Raw genomic sequence first — 23,911 nt, 5'->3', positions numbered from 1 at the left:
GATTTATTAACTTTATTTCTCTTTCGCATAATCCCTCCAATTACTAGTGTAGGTTTTTCTTAATGTATTTGACTGTGCCCCAGAATCGTCTCTTCTTTTTTATGGTATAAGTAATGCAGAGTGTAGAATGATACTCATGGTAAATTATTTAAATGCACATTTAAATATTCTCTTTCGTGGCAGCTTTTTAAAAACTGGCATATTTATGCTCTTGTTTTCAAGAGGCAATGAAAGGCCAAACATTTTCATAGAGCAAGTTACCATGTTAGTATCTGCCTCACCTCAGGAAGTATCGTAGTGTTTCCTGGCATGTGTCACTGAGCATTACCGGTATCTTTTTATAGACATACTAATTAAACTCAGTATAAATGATGAAACAAATATGGTTGGCTGGAAAGAGCTGCTAGTAAAAGAAATGCTAGCATTCATGATGGAAAACGGTTCTTCCTAGAACACGGCATCTGATTTTTATGGTTAATGAATATCTAATTAACCTTTATAACACTTTTTTGAATCTAGATTAGTTAATCATAATTTTCACCTGACATTATTCACTTTAGTAACATCAAGCAGGGTTTAGGGATTCGTGTATATATAAATTGGCCAATGCTATAAATATTTCAGTTATCTGTTTTATCTCTAGTCTGTTTTAATAATAGTATCCTGATCTGTAAAATGAAGACGGAAAGCATCACAGGAGTTATAAATCACAGTGGTTGCACTGTCATTTGACAAAAGACTAGAAACTTGCATTGCGTAGTACTGAGTTGGAGATAGATGGTATCATAACTTAGTCACTAAAATAAAATAAATCTAGAATCACTACTTCATCTCCATGCATACACATAGCTTCTGATTGGCAAGTATTGATGGATTCACGTCTGTAATGACTTCATTAATCCCACACTACTTCCTGCCTAAGTGCTCAGCAGCCGTTCACCTGATTTGTACTAAATGTTATTTCTTTACTTCTGCAGTGACTTTGTGATACCTTTTGCGAAGTGTACTGAGACCCTTCCCTCTATTCAATTTTAATGTGATAAATTTTAGTGTGCAATAGATATATGTCAGTTCAGAAGATATTTGGACTTATTACATTTGTTTTAATTCAACCCAGAGACCCAGTTCCAGGGATGGCAGAGTATCATTGAAGTTAATATGTCAATTTGTCTTTTCTCATTTCACCTTTCTTAAAAGCAAGTAATTACTGATAAGGACAAGTTATAATTGTGTTTTTATATTGTGTTGTGCCTTTGGTGATTAACCATACAACCTGATATTGCCATGACTCCTCAACATTTGTCCTTAGAGTACACCCTCTCCTCGCCTGTACGAAGATTCCTCTCGACCTCACCCCGCGTTTTTGGTTTTAGTATCTTATTCTGTACATGCGGCCCACTCACTGTTACTGTGTTATGAATGATTTTATTTTAATTATATGTGTGTGTGTGTGTATTAATGTCTTATGTAATTTATTATGTTATTGTTTGCATTTTGATTTTATTTATTGCATTGTGTTGGTGGGCTTGGCCTCATGTAAGCCGCCCCGAGTCCCCATTGGGGAGATGGTGGCAAGTTATAAATAAAGATGATGATGATGATGATGATTATTATTATTATTATTATTGAAGGTTTTCTGGGTTGCTGTGAGTTTTCCAGGCTGTATGGCCATGTTCCAGAAGGATTCTCTCCAGACATTTCGCCCACATCTATGGCAGGCATCCTCAGAGGTTGTGAGGTCCTCAAAACCTCTGAGGATGCCTGCCATAGATGTGGGCGAAACGTCAGGAGAGAATGTTTCTGGAACATTGCCATACAGCCTAGAAAAATTACAGCAACCTAAGTTTCTTTCAGTTCAAGTATTGTTGTAAAGTTTTTTAATATATATATATATATACAGCCTTATACTGTGTAGCTAGGGTTTAGGAAAGGGAGCATGCAAGTATTTGGTGGGATCTACAAAAGAAAATGAAGTATCAGATTATATGTTAGACAAGAAGTATGCCTTGGATTGCCAAGAGAACAGTTAACCAAAGGTGGAACTACAATTGTGGCCTTCATAATGTGAAATTATATTTCCATTTGTAATTGAGGCCGGATGAAATTTTGAAGCCTGATTGCAAGCAAAGAATTATGTTTCTAATGTCCTTCACTGGACACATATTCAGATGTTTTTATATTTTAATAGACAACATTGAATTGTATAGGTCTTTGTACAGTCTAGCAATTTAAGGTATTTACAAATTACTTTGTGTTCCAGTACAATTACTTGTTCCGGTACATAATTTTATATGAAGCAAATGTACTTCCTTGAAGAACAAATGAACCATTTTGAACATTACTCTTTTTTATGTTTTATGAACAACAAATATAAAGGTCTTTTGCACATTTCAAGTAGTGGTTTTTTGACAGCACATAAAAATAATATTGCTTGGTCATGCTATTAATCTTGAGTTTGAATTCAGCATACATAATATTGTGATTAATGTGATGATTAATACTAAACAGAAAAGGCTGAAAGCTTCAATATTTGTGAATGCAAACATGAAATAGAAGTCTTCTAACCTACACAGTGATGTGTATATATGAAGTTTGTTGATTGCTGAAGATAATTTGGAATTGGTCTTTCATAAAGTAATTTTTGAAGTGGACAATAAATAAATAAGGATTTGGTTTTTGTTAAATGGGTGAACATTAAATCTAAAAGGTATCAGTGATGTGTAATGTACTCTGATGAGGTCAGAAACAGCAGCAGCTTTTTTTGGTCAAAAAGCAACTTAAACTTGTAGTTTCCATGATTGTAGGCCTGCCTATAAAGCTAACGTGTGACATCTTAAATATGGAGGTTGCTTCTGCTTCCAGATTACTATGTAAAGCTGGAGGCCAAGGAAGGCTTGTTCAACCCTTGTGCTGGCAGGACTGCTGATGAAATGTTGGTGGTTCGAATCCGGGGAGCAGGATGAGTTTCCATCTGTCAGCTCCAGCTTCTAATGTGGGGACATGATAGAAGCCTCCCACAGGATGGTAAAACATCCAGGTGTCCCCTGGGCAATGTCCTTGCAGGCAGCTGATTGTTTCACACCAGAAGCGATTTGCAGTTTCTCAAGTCGCTCTTGACATGAAAAAAAAATTAAAATAGTAGCCCAGGCTCCAAGAATTCCCTGAACAATATATATCACCCATTCTCCCTACCAGTACTTTCCACAAGGCAATGGTCCAATAATAAGTATTTGTCTAGGATTGGGCTCTAAAGCACTAGTGGAAACACTAGTTGTGTCTTGCTGGGAGGAAATGACCGTAAGGTGTTTTCCTGTGGCCTCTAAAAGTCAAATGTTTGTGAATGGAGGTCACACCCTTGCTCAGTTCTGTCCTGATAAAGTGCATTTTCCTACTTTGGTCCTTGAATTCCTCTTGTCTATGTTTCCCTTCTATAATGGTGGAGGCTAAGCCTGATGCCCCATTTACCTTGCCAAGAAGAACAAACCACTCTTGAGTGTGTAGCAGCTGGGGGCTCTCGTGTGAATGGAGCAGTAAATCTTTAGCCTAAACTTCAAAGGAATCGCCCAAAGTGCTAGATTGGCTTTGGGAAAGTAGCATTCAGCATCTTGGATAGCTCTTTTAAAGTTTAGACTATTGGGACATTTTCAGAGCCCTGCTACCATGGAATGTGATGTGTAAAGTAGTCCCCCTAGACTTGACCAATTGGCTGCTAGCAGTTTTTGGCTTGCAGCTACTTCTTCAGATGAAAGCTTGGTGGGTGTTGAAAGAATAATATGAATGGCCACTGTCCAGGCCCCGGGTGCTGCTGCTCCTTTAGTGCCTCAACTATTCCAGTCTTTTTAACATGTTATGCAAAAACTAGTGAAAACTGGAGCAGAAAGGAAATGAAAAGAATCCAGATTGTTGTGTAACTTTTACTAAGATCAAATGATATTCTAAGGGATGACAACATTGGAAAAAAAGTTCAAGCTTTGTAAAGAAAAATCTTTATTATATTATGTACTGATTGTAAATTGGCACCCAGGTTCATGAAGATTATATGCAATGTATACTGGTATTTGCAGACAATTCATTCTGTATATCCAAAGATGGACAATTGAACACCTCTAGACTACTCGTAGATACAAAATCTTCTGATTCCACCCCCCCCCCTTTTTTCCTCTCTAAGCACAGCAGCAAAAGGAAGACCAGTTGCAAGGCATAAGCTCTGGAAATACTCTTTTTAGAATTCCTGCAAGTTGATTTTAAAGGTGTAATTGCCTTGAGAAATTTTGGATTATTTTCAGGAATAAAATTATCTTTCTTTTTTGCATCCTGAGACATTGTCCCTTTTTGATGTAGTGTTTATAGAGTGTTTCCTGTCGTCTTTGCTTCCTTGTTTCTAATTTAGTCCATATTTTGAAAACTCCCATTAAAACTTGGCAGCCTATTGATTATGATGGTTGACATTCCAGGGATCAATGTGTTCAGAAGCAATACTGTTAAACAATCTCTTAAGGCAAAATAAAAATGTCCATATTTAAATAAAGAAGCAATACTGTTAAGTAGATAGCCATTATAGTATAATCATCATGCAAACATTGCATAAGTATTTCTCAAATTAGCTTGAGATAAGTATTGTCTTGCCACAAAATTATTGCTGACCAACCATGGAATAATGAAACCAGAATAAAGAATTGGATGGTATAAGGTCAGCTTTGTTGCAGTTTGATGTTGTATGCAGACCAGCAGAAAATTAGTCCTTTGTACATTGAAAAATGAGCAACACATGTAGAAGAAACGGAAAACTCAAATTTTACTCTTGTGCAGCAGAGTTCACTTAAAAAACCCAACTTCAACACAAAATTTATAGTAATAATACAGTCACAGTTCCTCTGGAGTATAAAACTCACTTATGGCCCTTGCATTTAATTCATGCAATGCTTTCCATCAGAAAACATGCCTTCTCCCAATCTTCATTTCTTGTTCATGGAGATGAGCATAGAAGACAAACTTGTCAGCGTCAAATAGGCTGCAAGCCAGGAGCTTACATCAAGTAAGCGCAGAGGCAAACATTTAGTAAGCCCAAAAATATACAGCAAATTATCCCCATTTTTACCCCTTCGGAAGTGTCCCAAAACTTCACCTAATTACCCCAATTACTCAGACTGTGAATTGTAATCAACTAGGGTGAGTCTTTTTCTCTTAACACATACACAGTAGTGATCCCATAGGAACTTAGCCATATACCGTAATACCTTTATTTAACCTAGAACCTATTTTAAAAAGTGTGTTGAACCATGGGAAGTTGCAAGAGAGGGGGGCAACCTTGTTCAGAACCAGCTGAAGCACTCTATGACTTCCTCCTCACCCTTTCCCTGAGCAAACCATCTGAGCCTTCAGCTCAACTCAATACCAGGCCAACTCTCAACGCAATCTCCTTCTTCATCCCCTTGGTCTCAGGAGCGAAAGAGGCAGTTCCAAAGCCCTCCTCTTTACCAAAATGTTACAACGGTGTTCACTATAGCCCTTATTTTCCTTCCTACTCCAAAACTTCCAAATGACTGCCTACTTAAAGATACCACACCTAAGTCAATTGCCACAGTCCTCCAGATAACACATAGATAACAGTGGCCAAAAAAAAGAGAAAACAACAGGTAAAGAAAGAGCTTTTACCCAGCCCCAAAGGAACAAGCCATATTCATTCTGCATCGGAGGTGGGTCAAAAAGGATACAGAGAGGATGGACAAGACCATCCATCTCTGCTTCCTCACCTCCACCCCACCCCATGCATAGCCTCACAGGGCTCTGTGCCTGGTGAAATTGCCAGTGGCCTCTCATCCATGAAAGCAATCAAAGTTGGCTTTTATAGTGTCTTTGAGCATATAGGCCCATAGCCACATTCATTTGATGCAGCAATGTTGATAGTAGTAGGCATTTAGAATATTAACGAGTGGACTTTCAAGTGTACTTTTAACCATTAGTTCTATTTCATTGTTGCTGTGATGTTGTTTTCTGTGTGATATTATCATTCAAGGTTTTTGACTGCTTGTGGAATGTATACTGAAGCATTTTGAGTGCAGGTGATAAGTTTTCTTCACATGTAACAAGTACATTTTCTTATGTTCACTCATGCATCTACCTGTAACAGCTTGCTGTCAAAACATTGCCAGTGCAACCCCCACAACATTACAAAAGCACACTTGACAAGGACCATTTTTTTAGAACAAAATGAAAAACATGCCAGTTCTAAATGTGAAATGATACTTTCTTTTATCTGGAATATTTTCCCCAAGTTTTGTTTCTATTATGTCATGTCTCAGCCTAAGGAGTGTAATTGGATTCTTTTAAATAGGTGGGATATAGGTACAGATTAATGATTAAAGCCAGATATTCAAATATAATGGATTGGATTGAGAGGAGCTCTAGGAAATTTTTTCTACTTCATTTTAACAGTAGCAGCCCACTCCCAGTTGGAAACCCTCTAGATGGGACAATTGGCTGCCCCTTACTTCCTTGGATCCAAGAAGTTGAACTTTGAATTTGGAGACAATTCTTTTTTTGATGATGATGATGATTCTTCTACCAGCTTATCTATAGTGACCCCAGGACATAATAACATTCTGTTTTAACTGGCAACTAATTTAGTAGGAAGCAAAAATAGCTTCTACTCTGGTAGTTCAACCTGAAGTATATTTGCATGTGTCTCTTGAACATGCACTGAAATGAAAGGGTAGAAGGTCAAATGAAAATATATCTATAGGCTTTTCTTCATGTCCTGATTATTTTCATCAATTTCAAAGGATGCATTAAAGGAATCCCTGTGTATGTGCAGCTGTATACACATAGGAGGCCCTTTCAGACAGCCTGTTGAGCCTGTGAGTGCTTGGCGTTTTTCTATGGTGTTCAGACAGGACCATGATACAGTCTATGATTAAATGTAGGGAATGGTTTTCTTTCTATCCCTTGAATTTTGAAAGTGGAGAGCTACTAGAAAAAACACTTGAAAGTATTTAATATTTTCAGGAGTGCACAAGAGCAAAGAAGTTATGAAGTCACTGAACAATCTTATTCAAAGAAGTTCTGTACTTCAACTTAGTTCTCTACCTACAATGAATTATAGTGACTTCTGGCTATGCTTATGAGTTAGAATTTGTAGTGCTTCCTCAAAAATATAACATAGTTTTTTGTTCTTTTCTCAAAAGTTAAGAATAACTGGAGTTTTTGTTTTGTGTGTGTGTCAGGAGAGACTTGAGAAACTGCAGGGACATGTCAGAATGATAAAGTTGATAGTAGAGATGCTTAAGTGTGCTTGGTAACTGGGTGAAGTTGCACAGCTTCATTGAGGTTGGCAGCTTTATTGTACAAAATCAACAACTGGTTTTGTTAGTTTTTGAAAAGAATCAATGGAAGAATCAACCTTTTAACACTTGAAATAGGCTGTGTCGAGTTTTCAAGCATTTAGACGTAATGGAAGAAGACAGTTGCATCTTACTATTCCTCTGGCTGTTCTTTCTGTCTGAATCTAGGCAATATAAAATCTGCCCATCAGGAATGTTTCTTATTCATTGTCTCATCCCTTCCTTCCAGAAAAAGAACATTGTATAGATTATTGTATTTCTGAGCAGACCTGAAATCCCGATGGATGAATATAGCTTGTGTAACTTCACCCAGTTTCCAAGCACACTTAAAAATCTTCACTATCATCTTTATCATTCTGACATGTTATTTAACATTTAAGAAAACAAAACACCATTCTATTTTTGAGGCAGCACTATAGTTTACATAAAATGAGTATTCTGATTTTCTAAAATGGCAAACAAAGTTTGATAATATAGTGCTGGAAACCATGTTTGCATGTGAGCATTTGATCCAATATCAGTGGAAACTATTATAGGGGTAAGCATCTATGGAAGACTAGGGATCCCCATTAGCTCGTCAAGAGACCTAGACAGATAGGGGACCAAGGTATCTCTTAGGTCTACAGTTGTCCTTCCACAGCTGTGGTTTTGACATTTGTGGATTTGATTATTTTCATTTTTGTTTTTAAATGTTCTCTCTAGAGATCTCTAAGCCCTCAAGTTTACCTCTACAGTCATCCTCCACCAGTCATGCTGGGCAACCTAGAGATTTATAGAGGGAGCACCTCTCTAGTAATCTCATCCTTCAGTGTTATTCAGTGTTCCTCTCCCAGAAGAAGTTGACCATAGAGCCATGCAGGAAAATATAGAAATTCCTAGAAAGTGTTCTCTCAGGTTAAAAAAAACCCAGCAGTTTTGTTTTTATGTTTTTTTTGGGGGGGAGGTTCACTTTCATGGGGATCCTAACTCCAGAAAATATGGAAGGCTGACTGCAATTTTTTTCATATAGTAGAAATGCCTTTCATGCTCATCAGAAAGTCATTTTTTCATATAGTAGAAATGCCTTTCATGCTCATCAGAAAGTCATTTTGAAGTCGTAATCACTTGGAAAGCCGGGGGGGGGGGGTCAAAATAATAACCGTATTTGTGGCTATGCGTGGTCCACAGGCCATAGCTTGCCCACAGATACATTATACAGTTGCATCGTGCAGTTGCACTGAGCCAAACAAGCTACTGAAAATACATTTGGGATATATAGCAGCATATTTGTTGTTATGGTTCTGTGTATGTTTTGACACATTCACTTGGGAGTTGGATGCAGAGTGAGTCAGGAAAACACCCACTGAAATTGGATTCATGATTCAAGTTCCATTGATTTCATCTTGCCTTTCTTATTATTAAGGCCAAGTCTAGATCCAGCCCATTAGGAATAATCCATTAGAATAGGAAAATGTATTTATGACATCCTGCAATTTGATGGGTTAAACTAAGGTATGACTAGAGGGGATGTCTTTTGCTTAGACTAATGTTTTTTTTCTGCAAAGGAAGAAAATATCTTTAATATTACAGTTCTTTGTTGTTGGATACTCACTGTGGTTTCTTTTTGCTTTCTATAGTTGGTAATATGTTATTGCTGCTCCCATTTGCCAATTGTTTTGTTGTGCTGATAATTCTGGTTCTCTAACAGCAACCTTTTAAAAGCTTCAGAGCAATCTGTTTTTTAAAAATATCATCATACAGATTTGATCTACTAATAAAAGGCAGCTAGTTCATTGAAAAGGGTCAGAGAGGATCCTGTCATAGCTAACTTGTCTTTGCATCTTTTGTACTTCTGTTGTGGTTCCCATAGTCCCGCCAAATAGCATAGTTTTGTTTTTTCACCTGCTGACCTTGTGTTGTTCGGTTATGGCTGCTAGCAAATGAGGAAAGGATCAATTCAAGAAAATGTCAGTTGAAGCGGAGCTTAACAAAAGATTACAATTTTTGCAGGTTGAAAACTGGTGTCCTCGTTTACCCTGGAGAGCAAAAAATCCTAATGAAGAAACTGATCAAAAGACAATGGTGAGAAAGTATGCTTTGCGTCTTTCAGAATTCCTAGTGAAATGGGCTTTGGTGTTTTATTTTTAGACTCATGAAACATTTTCAGCTTTTGTGGGATAATAACTGTTTATGAATACAATAACGCCAAATCATTCCCAGTAATTCTGGTATCAGTCTGTCATATTATTCCTCTTGGTGTTTTCTTGAAAACATTTTGAACATACACTGGGAGAAGCACAATTTTGCAAAGATTTGTGTGTGTGTGTGTGTGTGTGTGTGTTTCACAGTATATATAAGCCAACATTTTGCTGGCTCTGTGGAGGCAAAGATAATGGTGGTGAGGCAGCAAGAAGAAACTAGTCTTGGTGAGGAGTTGAAGAAACACTTACTGATGGCAGATCAAAGAGGAAGGCTTTTGTTTCTGTTTTGTTGTTTTTGACTTCCTTGCTGGGTGGGCACAGAAGGGAAGTGGTTTCTTGTAGCCAATCAGTATTGGAGAAATTCTTTAAAAATTCTCTGTCCCATTACATGGGCTCTATCCAGATCACTCTGTCTAATAAAGCCTTGGGTTTAAGCCTCCCTCTCCCATTCTGTTACTTAACATAGCCTAGCCATGAAGTCAGGCATTAAATCAATAAGGAACTGAGAGTCAGGATATTCCTTCCAGTGCTGCCCCCCTTCCGTCCCCTGCTTCAGCAGCTGGATTGAAAGTAGAGCCACTCACATAACAATCTGTTACAAGACCAATGTGCCATTGTAGAATCCATGCCACAGCAAATGTCTTTACCAGATCATAAAGTATATTTATGGTATCTAAAGGTAAGTGTAATAAATTGGAATTTTTGTCTGATGGTGAAATGTTTAAGGGGCATACACTAGTTTATTTCATACATTAAATTATAATGATGCCTTCTTGTAAAAAAATCATGTTTTTAATATTTAAACATTTATTTTGAGTGTAAAAGTGTGACCACAACACATGCATATTATAAAATATGTACATTATATATGCACAGTAGTCAGGGAACTATTTAAATTCTGCCTCCCCACCGCCCATCCCCCGCCAATAAGGTCTGCCCTCAAAATGTATTATAATCTTAACAATTGTTCATGTTGGCCTCTTCCTGTAATTTTATGTAACTTTCCCTAGAATGAAATAGAAATAAATACAGTCTGGCAATTGTACACCACATATATGTATACTTAATGGAGGGTTCATATGGAGCAGTGGTTCTCAACCTGTGGGTTCCCAGATGTTTTGGCCTTCAACTCCCAGAAATCCTAACCGCTGGTAAACTGGTTGGGATTTCTGGGAGTTGTAGGCCAAAACACCTGGGGACCCACAGGTAAGTAAATAAATAAATAAATAAAATTGTCTATTTGCAGTTTTACTCACTTCTTCAACTTCTTGTTTAACTGAAGGCCGAAATCAGAACCAATTTTGATTTGCTATACAAAATGATGTCCAGACATGAAGAATTCCGGTGGATGATGCTACGAATACGGAGGATGGCTGATACTTGGATAGAAGCTATTAAGTCACTTGCTGAAAAACAAAACCTGGAGAAAAGAAAACGAAAGAAGGCAAGTTTGATATCAATACCCAAGAAAAGCATTTACTCTGTGTGTTTAGGGAAACCACTGGAATGACTTCATATCTCTGCAATGCTTCCAGTTATACAGTCACGGTAAAGTAAGGGCTGATTGAACATGTTTATCATACACTATGTCTTAGCAGAGAGCAATTCTGTCACTTTCAAGCATACAAATTATTTTAATTGCTTCCTGACCTTCAAAGCTTCAGTGATCTTCAGATGATATTTTGTTGCACTGAGAAATTATTTGGGTTAAACTGCATTGAAGTAAATGTTGTTTATTTGTTCAGCCACTTCCAACTCTTCATGACTTTATGGACCAACCCATGCCAGAGCCTCCTGATGGCTGTTGCCACCCCACCCACCCCCCACCCCATTTACTCGAATTATTTATGCAAGTAAATAATGTTGGTGACTTCCACTCCTCAAAATCATAGCAATAGGCCACCAGTATAATGCTTATGCTGTTTAATGTTTTTTTATCTATTATGTTTTATGTATACTGATTTGTTGGAAACTGCCTTGAGTCGCCAATTGGCTGAGAAAGGCGGTATACAAATACAGTAAGTAAGTAAATAAATAAATAAAGCCAGAATGTATGTCTGGGTATGTATAGAAAAGACAGGCTTCCCCTATTGACACCCTGGTATCTATATGCTTTCAATGAGTTCAAGAAGGAAGAGGAATAGTAGTAGGTGACCAAACCGAAGGTGAAAGTAGCTTATTGGCCAAACTGAAGGAGTAAGGAGATTATTTTCCATTTTGAAGTTAAGTACCAGCTTATTCTCTCATTTTTCTTGTGCCCCCCCCCCCCAAGCAATTATTACACTCCCTTAATGGCCACACCGGAACCCCCCGGTGGTGCAATGGGTTAAACCCTTGTGCCAGCGGGTCTGAAGACCAACAGGTTGGAGGCTGGAAACTGGGAAGTGTGTGGATGAGCTCCCTCTGTCAGCTCCAGCTCCCCATGCGAAGACATGAGAGAAGCCTCCCATAAGAATGGTAAAATATCAAAACATTTGGGTGTCCCCTGGGCAACATCCTTGCAGATGGCCAATTCTCTCACGCCAGAAGCAAATGACAAATGCAAAGCAATTTAAGCAAGCAAATCAAACAAGATAAATTAGGAGCAGATTGTTAAAAGCACTTTCTCAAGTTGCTCCTGACATGAAAAAAAAACCAAAAATGGCCACACCCACATTTTAAGAACGATTAAGCTAGCCTGATGAATTCTGTTTGTCTAAGCTAAAACAGATCCATTGAACAGATTATTGATTGACAGGTAAATCCTATCAATTCAATGACTCTATCCTAACTGGATTAACAATAGAATTTAGACCACTGTGTTAGTTCAGAAATAAGTAACTTTATTTGTGTGTTTCCTTCTTGATTCCTTGTTCATTTGGTATTATGTCGCTTAGAGTATAAGACAAAAAAAGTCTTGATTTTTAAAAAATCTGTGTGATGCTTAGACCACTTGAAATGGGCTACAAAAATCATAATGTGTGCAAATGTTAACATTGTTGTCTTGGTTTGCTAAAATATGGTTAGTAACTGGAGCTATTTATGAAAAATTCTGTTATAGTTATGTGTTGGTTGTTAACATGTAAAAAAAAGCAGCAACCTTAACATGACTAAAGAGTTTCTTCTTGGGGTGTCATCTCTATACTTATTTATATTTGGCTTTGTTTTTCAGGTTCTTGTCCATCTTGGATTACTCACAAAAGAATCTGGGTTCAAAATTGCAGAGAATGCCTTTAGTGGAGGCCCTCTTGGAGAATTAGTCCAGTGGAGTGATCTAATTACATCTCTCTATTTACTTGGCCATGACATTAGGATTTCAGCTTCATTGGCCGAACTGAAGGAGTAAGGAGATTATTTTCCATTTTGAAGCTTGAGTACCAACAACCCCCTCCCTTTACTGTAAACTCTTTTCAAGCTTTTATTGTACACCCTATAATTTTGGGGAAAAGAAAACGAAAGTGATAATTCACTAAACAGCAATTTTCACAAGCTAAATATATGTGTTGTAAAAAAGATAATATGCTTGCATTGTAGTTTCATCCTCCTGAGCTTGATTAGATAATGCTGGGAAATTCAAATGAAGCCGCTTTATTCTCTTCCCGTACAGGTGTGTTAGCCATCTGCGGAAAGATAAATGTCTGGCTCTTCTGAGTTGTTGCCTTGTTCTCTCAAATGAACTTTATTTCCTAACAAGAAATGGGTTATCAGTAAATTAAATTGGCTGTGGCTAATTTCTCGGAGAGTCATTATTCTTTGAGGCAGGTTTGGGATTTGGATAGGTTGTTTCGAAGGTCCTGTTCTGTAGCCTGTCGCCCATAATTTCAAAATGATAGGTTTAAAATATTTCATTGAAAGAGTTTGGAAAATCTCCAACTTAATCATGCCACTCTTCAGAAAGGGGGAATGCAATTTAATAGAACAAGTGTTTGAGAATAGGTACCTGGGAGATGTGCTGAGATGGCCCCAGAGCTCTTCAACTGTGAAGTGTTTCATGCCAGTGAGCATGAAAACATTTCTCTGGGGTTTTTTTCCATTGTAAATTAAGACAGGTTATTAATCTCCGGAGGTGAGATATTTGTGCAAAGTATCTGTGCATTTGATAATAATGCATTTGGTACCACATGCATACACAACATATCAAATTAAAATGTTTACCATGTCAAATGGAAGAGTTAGTCATACATCATTTGGTAACATTTGCATAAAGCGTGAGTAGGTGTGTTCATGGGGGAAATCCTTTTCTTTTAAATTAAGCATTAAATGGGAACCCTTCCAATATTTAATGCACTTTGAAGCCTGGCCTAAATTGCACTCTCCAGGATTGTATATACTGGATTTCCATCTATAAAGTGATAGTATGTAGGGGGTAAAATGCAGCCTTCCAGATGTCCCAGAACTGCATTTCTCACCAAGCCTAGGGTCTTCCACATTGCCCTTTATCCCAGGATCTGATCCCAGATTATCTGCTTTAAACTAGAATATATGAGTCCCCACTGCCAGAAAAGTGGGATAACCGTGATATTTTATAATTGTTTTAAAGTTGAGAAAGGTGGGTATAAACATGGTAAATAAATAAACAGGCAATCTGGGATCGGATCCTGGGATAAAGAGGCAGTGTGGAAGGGCCCTTTGTTAGCAATGTCTGGGGTAAGGAATTCTTCAAGTTGCAGTTACTCAGCAGCATTGGAGGGCTGTATAGAAACCAAATTGGAAATTTCCATGGAGCTACACCTCAGGGTACTTTTCAAAATGTGAATCTAGTACTAACACAAAACAAGGCCAGCATATTTCCTCTGGGGCTGGAGGGCATGGCAAGCGAAATCCTTTATGTTTTTTAAAAAAAAACCAAGTTATTCACGATCAGCCTCTGGCTTAACTGAAGGGTATTTCAGTTTTCACTTTCCCATGAAAAAGTGTGTGTAAACACAGGAGGATCAGTGTATGAAGTGTACTTCAGAGTGCATTAAATGTGGAAAAAGAAAGCTTTTAATGTACCTACTTTGCTCCCATCCATGAATATAATCCCTGAATATACCTGGAAGGATTTGTATGGTACTTATTTTAAATTGGGAAACTTGGTTTATCGGTGGCTTTAGAATTTGGGATCACAAATCAAGGTTTGTTCTACCTTTACCAAATCAGTTTCTCTGGGGGCAGCAAACAAGCATTTCTATTGCGGGCAGCATGTAAAAAAAAGTTTCCTGGTTTGTATTGTAATCTTGCAATCTGAAAGGGGCTAAGAGAAAGCAAATAGAAAACATGGAGGAAAGCACAGCTCATTGGTGTTAAAGCACAAGTCTGTAGAATCTTCATTCACCGTTTTGTCCAAATGCACCACCAGGTCCTCCTTAAAAAATAAAGATGAACCTGACCTAGACCATCTGTCACCACAACAGGGAGAGAACAGAAGGCATTTTATTCTTTGACACACATAGTTCATAGAATAACTAACTTCTCAAAGTCAGTTGTTAGGCTGTCTGTGTTGGCATGCTATTCCACAAGTCACATACAGCAGAGCTTAGAATTAGTGCTAATGTGTAATATCAAGATCCCTGAGAGAATCTGATTTTTTGAAATGTAGAAACTTTAAGAAAAAAAATGCATAAAACCGATTCACCAGCTAATTTGTTAAATAAAAAAAATCATACAAACGATCAGTAACAAATTACTGAAAAGTGGTAATATTTATGCAGAAAAATGTAATCAATTCTTAATGATTGAAAGAGTTATGTTTAAAATCAATATTTTAATAGTTTAACAAATCAAATACAGGGAAATAATTTGTAATGAATTAGTTCTATAATCTAGCTTCAAATATGATCTTGGCCAAAGGTGCTCTATACATGTCTTGCTGTTTTCAGATTATTCCATGTTTTGCATCAGTTTTCTTTCTCTGTATCCCATGATATTCTGGAAATTATTGTAGCTCCAAAAGGTCATGAGATATTGTGTGAGACTGCCTTGAGGAGATGAGGGCACGGAAGCCATGTTAAACAACTTACTTTTTCTACTGCTCATCAGTGTAATTTATGGATCAAGGTCCTTCTTGCCCCCAACTTCTAGAGTGCAGTGACTCCGCATCAGAATCTCCCTTTAATTCTATTAAAACAAGCTGATTTGTTAGTCGTTCTGAAAGTAGAAAGGGTTCAAATATAACTGGTAGAACCAAATTTAATTTCCAATCTTAAATGTAAATGCAGAAAAATTACAGAAAAAATATTCCTTTTTTATAACTAGGATTATGAAGAAGGTTGTTGGTAACAGATCAGGTTGCCCCACACAAGGTGATAGAGTGGTAGAACTCATTTACATCGATATCGTTGGACTCACCCAGTTCAAGAAAACCCTTGGACCATCCTGGGTTCACTATCAGTAAGTATTCTTATAAACAATTCTTATAAGAATAACGTTTAAGAATAATGTTTATAAAACATTCTGTTCCATAAAAGGGAATTGTACTTCTATCTGTGGCCTGTCAGAAGTTCCTGAACCCAAACTTCTATATCTCTAATTATTGGGCACATGCCAATGTAAGGTTTGCCAACAATATCTGTGTCCCTAAGGAAATTTGCAACCTTTTCCTTAAACATTCCCAATTATGAATTTGCTTTTCTTGTTCTCCTTCTGTATGTGTTATTCTTATGTAGGAGATTTGCATGTAGAAGCAAGAATCCAGCTGTGCTTCTAGATTCATTGTGGAGTCATGTCCCTTGTTTACTTCTACTTTGAGTTCTTGTTTCTGAAAAGGAATCATGTGGAAGAGCAGGTGGTTATTTATAGGCTGCACATCATTGGGGCACCCAGTCCCTCACCCCTCTTCAGATATCCATGCTAGAAAAACAGATATAGGGTGTTGATTTATGTTTGAGATAGTATGTTCTAAACTGTGCTGTTAGTGCTGCATTTTTCTCCTATATTCAATACATGAGTACATGGATTAGAAATAAGTTAGTTGTGACCCTTCAAATGATTTTGGTTTGCAGTCCTCATTATTCCTTGCCATCCTATACCAGATGGGATCAGTGGGAATTGCAATCCAACAGAATCAATAACTTAGTAAGGGAAGCATCATGTTTTTGTTATGTAATTGATTTTATATTGCTGTTTTATATTATTGTTTTGATACTGTTGGCATTGAATTGTTGCCTGTGTTAACCGCCCTGAGTCCCCCCTCGGGGGTGAGAAGAGCGGGGTAGAAATGCTCTAAATAAATAAATAAATAAATAAAGCTTGTCCTGAGTAGATGCAACTGGCCATCATTTTTTTCTTCTACCCCTTGTCTGAAAAAACTGGAAACTTTTTTCATCTTCTTTTTCTCAGCACATTAAGTAAATGAAGTGCGTATTTCAACTTTTATTTGCTACTCTGCTTTCATACTCAAAACGAGCTTTAGTTTTGAGCATGAGAGGAACTTGGTTAACTATTCACTTCCAGTCAGTGAATAACAGCTAACTATTGATAAGCTAGTTAGATTAGTTAACTATTTGAAATATATGCAGCATGCAGAGTTTGTGAAAGTGACTTTTGTGTTACTACAGCCCCAGAATCTCCTAGCCAGCCTAGTCAGGGGCCATGCACCTCTAAGGCTGCTGGTGCTTTTGATTTATTTGTCATCAAGGAATTCAATAGGGGCTATTTAACTTACTAACTTATTGGGAGGAATTAAATGTTGTACAGTTTTCATCTGAATCTATGTTTCCCAATGAGCGTCATGGTATGGGGGGAGGGGAGAGAAATGAAAAGTAGTGATGCTGCATTGGGAATTGTGTTGCAAACCTTCCTTTAATTTTAGCTTTTTCTCTTTTAAGAAATGTTTGTGCCTGTATTACAACTGTGGGTGATTCATTTCTTTGTCCTCTGTTCCAAAGCAGTGAGCAAAATAATGTTACATAACCTGTCACTGTATTTCAGATAGTTAATTCAGGCTAGCCATATTGTTAATCTTCATCTTTCAACAATCATCCCACGTCCAGCATGTGATTTAAAAGTGAATGTTTTTATTCAGATGCCACTTTCTTTTGCACTTTATAATCTTGTTGCTTCTTGTATTGTTTATGTATAAAGCTTTTAATGGTTTGACCAGTAGACTACAGCTCTGGAGACTAGGATTCAAATCCCCGTTCAGCCATGGAAACCCTCTCGGCGAGAGAGGCACACCCTGTAAGGGAAACCTGCTTTGAACAAATCTTGCCACGAAAGCCCCGTAGCAACTTGGCATTTCCATGAGTCGAAAATGACTTGATGGCACACAACAACAACAACAATATCATTCTTGGCTCTATTTCTATGCTCTTGGCATAATCTGAAAATAATGGTCGATTTTTTTCATTGAAAACTGTTGGCATAAAGATTTGAGTTAACGAGCTGAACTAATGCCATCTATGTTTCCTTATGATTTCACAGTTTGTCTTGTCATATTGGACCATATTTGTCATACCTCTCTCTGTATATTAATTGCTCTGAGATTCTGTGCTCAGATAAAAATATTCTGATTAACTGAATGCAGAAGATTGCTTTTTTTAATGATCTCTTTTTCCCCTAGCTGTTTGTGTATCACAAGTAATGATGAAACCAGTGGTGCTCATGAAAGTTACGGCTTTCCTTTTTACGATCAGTTCTTCTTAAATTGTGCAGACCTTGAAGCAATAGAACTTAAAATACTGTAACAGAGAGTGTTTTCACTCCACAATCCCCTTTGTGCCATATCATTAATCTCGTTGTTGTTGTTGTTGTTGCTGTTGCTGTTGCTGTTGTTGTTGTTAGATCATTACCGTTACATTGAGATCATTTGCGAATAGACACTTCAAAGAAAGAACAATAATACCTCAAATTTGAAAGAACTGAGCATTAAAGTCCCCGAGTTTCTGTGTTTGCAGTTTGAATTGAACCTTCTTGTTGCTATGAAAAGCAATTTGTTGCCATATTTTCTTGTAGATAACCAATTATCTTCAGTAAATATACACAATCTTGGATACATATGGTTATTGACTGATCTTATTGTTCAAAAACATCAGAGCCAATTATTTTGTGTTTCAGTTTCTGAAAATGGTGTCATCAATAGCTATTTCTGTTGTTGGTTTTTTTCCTTTGTTTTCACTCAGGTGTATGTTGCGAGTGCTGGATTCATTTGGGACTGAGCCAGAGTTCAATCATGCTCATTACGCCCAATCGAAAGGCCACAAAACACCCTGGGGGAAATGGAACCTTAATCCACAGCAATTCTACACAATGTTTCGTAAGTTAACCTTGTTTACTAGGCCTGTTTGATCAAGAAAAAATTTGTTTCTAAAATCTATTTGTAATTGGGGTGTTTTTTTGTTTCGATATTTAAAATATTTACAAAACTTTCCAAAAAAATGTTTTGTTATTTACGAAATTTCGTAAATATTTACAAAACATTTTGTAAGTGTGAATGTTGCAGTAATGGTCACCTTGATTAGCATTGAATGGCTTTCATTTCTCCCACCCTGGACATTCCATAGATAAACTCCATTTGCCTAGTTTCCAACAGACCTCTGAGGATGCCTGCCATAGATGTGGGCAAAATGTCAGGAGAGAATGCTTCTGGAACATGGTCATACACTCATACAGCCCTGAAAACTCACACAACCAGCCTCCGCGCGCCATCCAATCGGCTCCGGCTCCTGCGCCCTCCTCCTCCTCCTCCTCCTCCTCCCAGCTGTGTTGCAGGAAGTGCCAGGAGGAGGAGGAGGAGGAGGAGGGCGCAGGAGCCGGAGCCGATTGGATGGCGCGCGCGCGCTCACCCTTACAACCGGCCTCCGCGCGCCATCCAATCGGCTCCGGCTCCTGCGCCCTCCTCCTCCTCCTCCTCCTCCTGGCACTTCCTGCAACACAGCTGGGAGGAGGAGGAGGAGGAGGAGGGCGCAGGAGCCGGAGCCGATTGGATGGCGCGCACGCGCTCACCCTTACAACCGGCCTCCGCGCGCCATCCAATCGGCTCCGGCTCCTGCGCCCTCCTCCTCCTCCTCCTCCTCCTCCCAGCTGTGTTGCAGGAAGTGCCAGGAGGAGGAGGAGGAGGAGGAGGAGGGCGCAGGAGCCGGAGCCGATTGGATGGCGCGCGGAGGCCGGTTGTAAGGGTGAGCGCGCGCGGGCCGGGCGCCCAACAGGCAGGGGCGGTGCACTGCTGGGGTGCTTGGGAGCGCCGGATTGGCTCCCAGGCACCAGCAGCACTCAGCAGCCTCCATCCCATTAACGACACGAGCTGAAGCTCGTAAAATATATGGGGCTGCTGTTTCGATATTTTTAAACCCTTCCGGGTTTGAAAATGTGTTTTGAAATCGCGTCGGATGTGGTAAAAATAACGAATTAATAACGAAATAACGAATTAACGAACGAAACCGCACAGGCCTATTGTTTACAAAAGCATTGGCTGTTGAGGAAAGGGGTTATGTATCTGCTGGAGGAATGTTGGTGTTATCACCAAAATAAAACCTAAAAACCAAGAGCACTTCAATTTATAATTTTGTTGTAGGCTATACAACATTGGTGTCAGTATAGTTTTATGAAACAAGTGTTGTTATAAAGGAATATTGAAACTTTATGTCATTTCCTAATCAACTGTGCCCTGCCAATTTTTTTTTCTTACATTGGCTTTTTTCCTGAGGATGTCTACATCAAGTTCAGAGTGTACCACAATTGCAAATCTTTTTGAAGCTACTTTTTTCTACATTTGCTTTCAGTAGGTAATTTATAGATCAATCATGGAAATAAAGAGATAAGTCACATAGAGGGATTAGAAATGGGCCACTTTATTTTACCTATCCTATTTACCCATGTATAAGTCTAGAAATTTTAGTCAAGAAGCCAGCCTAAAAAATCTGGGTTGACTTATTTTTGTGTCAGTGTTAGGCTGCCGTATAACTCCTGTTTCTGAAATATCATGGCCCCTTCCCCAGGGGAGACCGGCAAAGATGTCTCCCAACCTCCATCATTGTGTTGTGAGGTGAGATGAAATAATTTACTCTATGCACGAATAACTGTTGACTTTTCGTTTATACTTGGACTGGTTGTTGTCCCAATCACTAGTAATTTTTTAACAACACACACCATCACTGAATGTGGTTGGTAGTACCATTATATGCAATGAATTCTTCATCATCTAATAATAAAAAAACTATTTTTCCAATATAACGTAAACTGAAAGTGTAAGACATCTTCTAGACACTTGTTATGTGCAAAACATTTCCCTTTTGCTTGTTTTAGGCTGAAGCATCATGATAGCATAATGATGATTTTCTGTTTGATTTGCAGCCCACACTCCAGACAATAGTTTCCTTGGCTTTGTTGTGGAACAGTATCTTAATTCTAGTGACATCAAGCACTTCAATGTCATTAAAAGGCAGAATCAGTCACTTGTTTATGGAAAAGTCGACAATTTCTGGAAGGTGAGTTGCTATGTCCTTTCTTTAAGTTAGAACAGGCTGTGCTTTGATCAATAATTTATAGTGCTTTTTAGAATAGAAAGCAATTATGTCTGTTAAAGAGCTTTTCGACAAAAAGAGCAGTTTCCCATTTAAGGCAGCAATCAACAACATTTTTTTCATCATTAGCAATTACATTGATTGCACCAGAAAATGTGCTTATAATGTTAGCATTAAACAATTTGAAATTAAAAGTAAAACTAATGGTGATCAATATAGGAAGAGCCTCAGCTATATATTGGCCTAGTTTGGACATGTTTAGAAACAAGAAAGGGGAATTTACATCTTTTGTTTGCAAGTTTTTTGAGAAACTGTAGCTTTTTTTTTATACCTGAATGCAGAAAATTTAAACTTTCCAAGTTCCAATAAATGTCTATACCACATTGCTGTGTTATATCTGTGACATGCTGAGCTAAATAAATATATCAAGTTAATTGACATGTCAATCCAAGATTTGTATTGTAATTTGCCTTCAACAAAATTCACTTTACTGAATACTTACTTTTTCAGTACACTTACAACACTGATTGCAATCAAAAGGAAAGCCAAAAAATGCAGTTATATGGTCTCAGGTTATTAAGACAGTCAGGGAAACTTATTATTGTATTCTCATTTGTGGTACATTATTAGTTCCAGTTTTAGCAGTTCTGTGGCCAAACGTTCTTCACTTTAAAGAAACCAGAAGAAGTGATTTCTCTGCTTTTGGTTACAATTTGATTTTTAGTTCCACCCATCTCTCAAATGAGTTTTATTTTAAAAGCATTAATTTATAAAGGGTCAGTGGTACCCTAGATCCCATTAGCACTTTCAAAATGGGAAAGGCTATATGTTTTCCCCCCTGTAGTGGTTTTACGACTGGCAGATTTCCCTCTAAACAAAATAATGCACCTCTTTTCACATACACAACGAGGTCATGAATGATGAAAACCTCTTAGCACTGAATAGAAGACATTTTCTTCATCCAGAAAGCAATGCAGGTGCAGGGAGCACAGTGTGAATTTTGCTTGTGTTTTTATCTTGAGAGTTACATCCATATTCTTAAGTGCAGGTAATTTTGGCATGTACAGGAGCCAAATGAACCACTCCACCCTCTTCCTACTCCTGCTGCAGTTCCAAAACTGGGTTGCAGAAATTAAAGAAGTCAATTTGTGGCTGGAATAACACACATTATCAATTTAAACAATGCATCGGAGGAGTGTGCACTTGGTTTTAAAAGACAGTTGTGCTCCCTGGATGTTTCCAGGAATGCTATTTTTCTTGAAAAAAACAAAAAGGCAGAAGGGCAGATTCAGTGAGGAGACCTCTGGAGGCTACAAAGATGGGCAGTTTGCCTATGTGTGTAATCCATGGATTGTGTGTTGCCTACCTGTATTATAGAAATTTAGTCTTATGTCTAAGTGCACTATAATGGTTCTTTTTGTTTATCAATGTATGTATTTTTATGGCATCGAATTGTTCCTATTGCGTACGCCTCTCTGAGTCGCCTTCGGGCAGATATGAGCGGGGTAGAAATAATGCAAATAAATAAATAAATAAATAAAATTGTGAGCATGGAATGATCTTTGAGCAGCAGTGAAGAGGGATCTGCTGTTTGGGGCTTTGAAAGATAAGCTCCTAATGAAGTCATTGTCTCCCATTTTTCCTGATGGGAAAAAAGAGTGGTAATGAATACTGTTATACAATTATTCTTCAACACACTGCAGTTCCATCACAGTACATGTGAAGAAGGCAAGGAGGTCCAAGAATCATAAAAGGCAGCTCCCAATCAGATTGGCTTCTGTCTCCCCGCTTCTTCTTGGAAAGGTGTGGTCCTTTGGATGGGCTTAAGCTGGAGGAATGGGGAAGCTTCAATAGTAACCCAGAGGCCAGAAGTTTTTCATTATTTCAGTTGGGGATATATAACTACTGCTAGTTCTATTTATTGTTTGTAGGAGAGGTAAAAGTCTTGAATATAGTTACCTTATGCAGTATCTCAGTTCATAACAAATACATGTCCCACACGCATTATGGTGCACAACTCACTGTCTCCCCCTACTTGGTTTTCCCATTGAAAGAGATTTGGAGGAGAGTGGGGAACCATCTTAAGAGAACTAGAATACAATCTGCAAGTATCTGGAATGAAAACATTACTGATTGGGGAGTGTTCTGTGATGCTGTGTCCATCTTGAATTTTCAAGTATGATGACAGAAAGACAGTGAAGAGAACGTAAATAGGATATGGACAAGGATGTGCATTAATATAAGATGACAGTTTCTTGTAGTTGGCATCTATAATACATATACACTCACATAGCTGAAATAGTGACTTGAGGAATAGATGGATAATGTGTATTTTTCAACCATGATATGTTACTTAAAAGTACACATTATTCATCTGTTGTACAAGTCACTATTTCAGCTATGCGAGTGTGTATTATTATAGATGCCAATTTCAAGAAACACTATAGATTTCAACTTCAAGTAACACTTAAAACATGCAGGATCCAGTCACACTGAGCACCTGTTAAATTTCACATCATAGGGATATCATTTAAAAGGGCATGTGTGTCTATAAATGCCAAAAAATTACAATACAAAATCAATATTTTGCAATACATCAATCAAAAATACGTCACTGAACACACCCACATATAAGCCAAAAGAAAGCATTATCTAGATTTCTTCAGCAGTATTTGCTTGAAGTAGACAGCTCCTTTTCAAAAAGCATAATGGAGTCCAATATATCAGTATTTGCTGGACCAAACATAATTTTATTTTTATTGTTCTGCACCATGCTTCCAATTCATGCTTCTTCAACATAAAAACCCATTGATAAAGTGGTAATTTTACCACTAGCTTTACATGCAAATAAAAATGACTAATAACATATTTTCTAGCGCTTGTTTACAGGAGTGCATCTTAACATCACTAGAATCTGTCAATTTTGATCTTTTCTCCAAGTTTTCAGCATTTGTTATTGCAATTTCTAATG

The 23,911-nt window shown here is 37.9% G+C and overlaps 1 protein-coding gene across 3 annotated transcripts in view; it reads left to right on the top strand.

Moving 5' to 3' along the window:
• The window catches only part of MGAT5 (alpha-1,6-mannosylglycoprotein 6-beta-N-acetylglucosaminyltransferase), a 144,175-nt gene that overhangs the window by 95,230 nt on the left and 25,034 nt on the right, over positions 1 to 23,911 (top strand). For all 3 annotated transcript variants that reach the window (XM_067473042.1, XM_067473043.1, XM_067473045.1), the window contains exons 6-11: positions 9,330 to 9,401; positions 10,803 to 10,964; positions 12,672 to 12,841; positions 15,737 to 15,871; positions 18,601 to 18,734; positions 20,771 to 20,904. In XM_067473042.1, the coding sequence (XP_067329143.1) occupies positions 9,330 to 9,401; positions 10,803 to 10,964; positions 12,672 to 12,841; positions 15,737 to 15,871; positions 18,601 to 18,734; positions 20,771 to 20,904 (807 nt within the window). The remainder of the gene's footprint in view (positions 1 to 9,329; positions 9,402 to 10,802; positions 10,965 to 12,671; positions 12,842 to 15,736; positions 15,872 to 18,600; positions 18,735 to 20,770; positions 20,905 to 23,911) is intronic.

The sequence above is a fragment of the Anolis sagrei genome, chromosome 1 (genome assembly GCF_037176765.1).
Source record: "Anolis sagrei isolate rAnoSag1 chromosome 1, rAnoSag1.mat, whole genome shotgun sequence".
Lineage (NCBI taxonomy): Eukaryota > Metazoa > Chordata > Lepidosauria > Squamata > Dactyloidae > Anolis > Anolis sagrei.
This window is presented reverse-complemented; position numbering and strand designations above follow the sequence as displayed.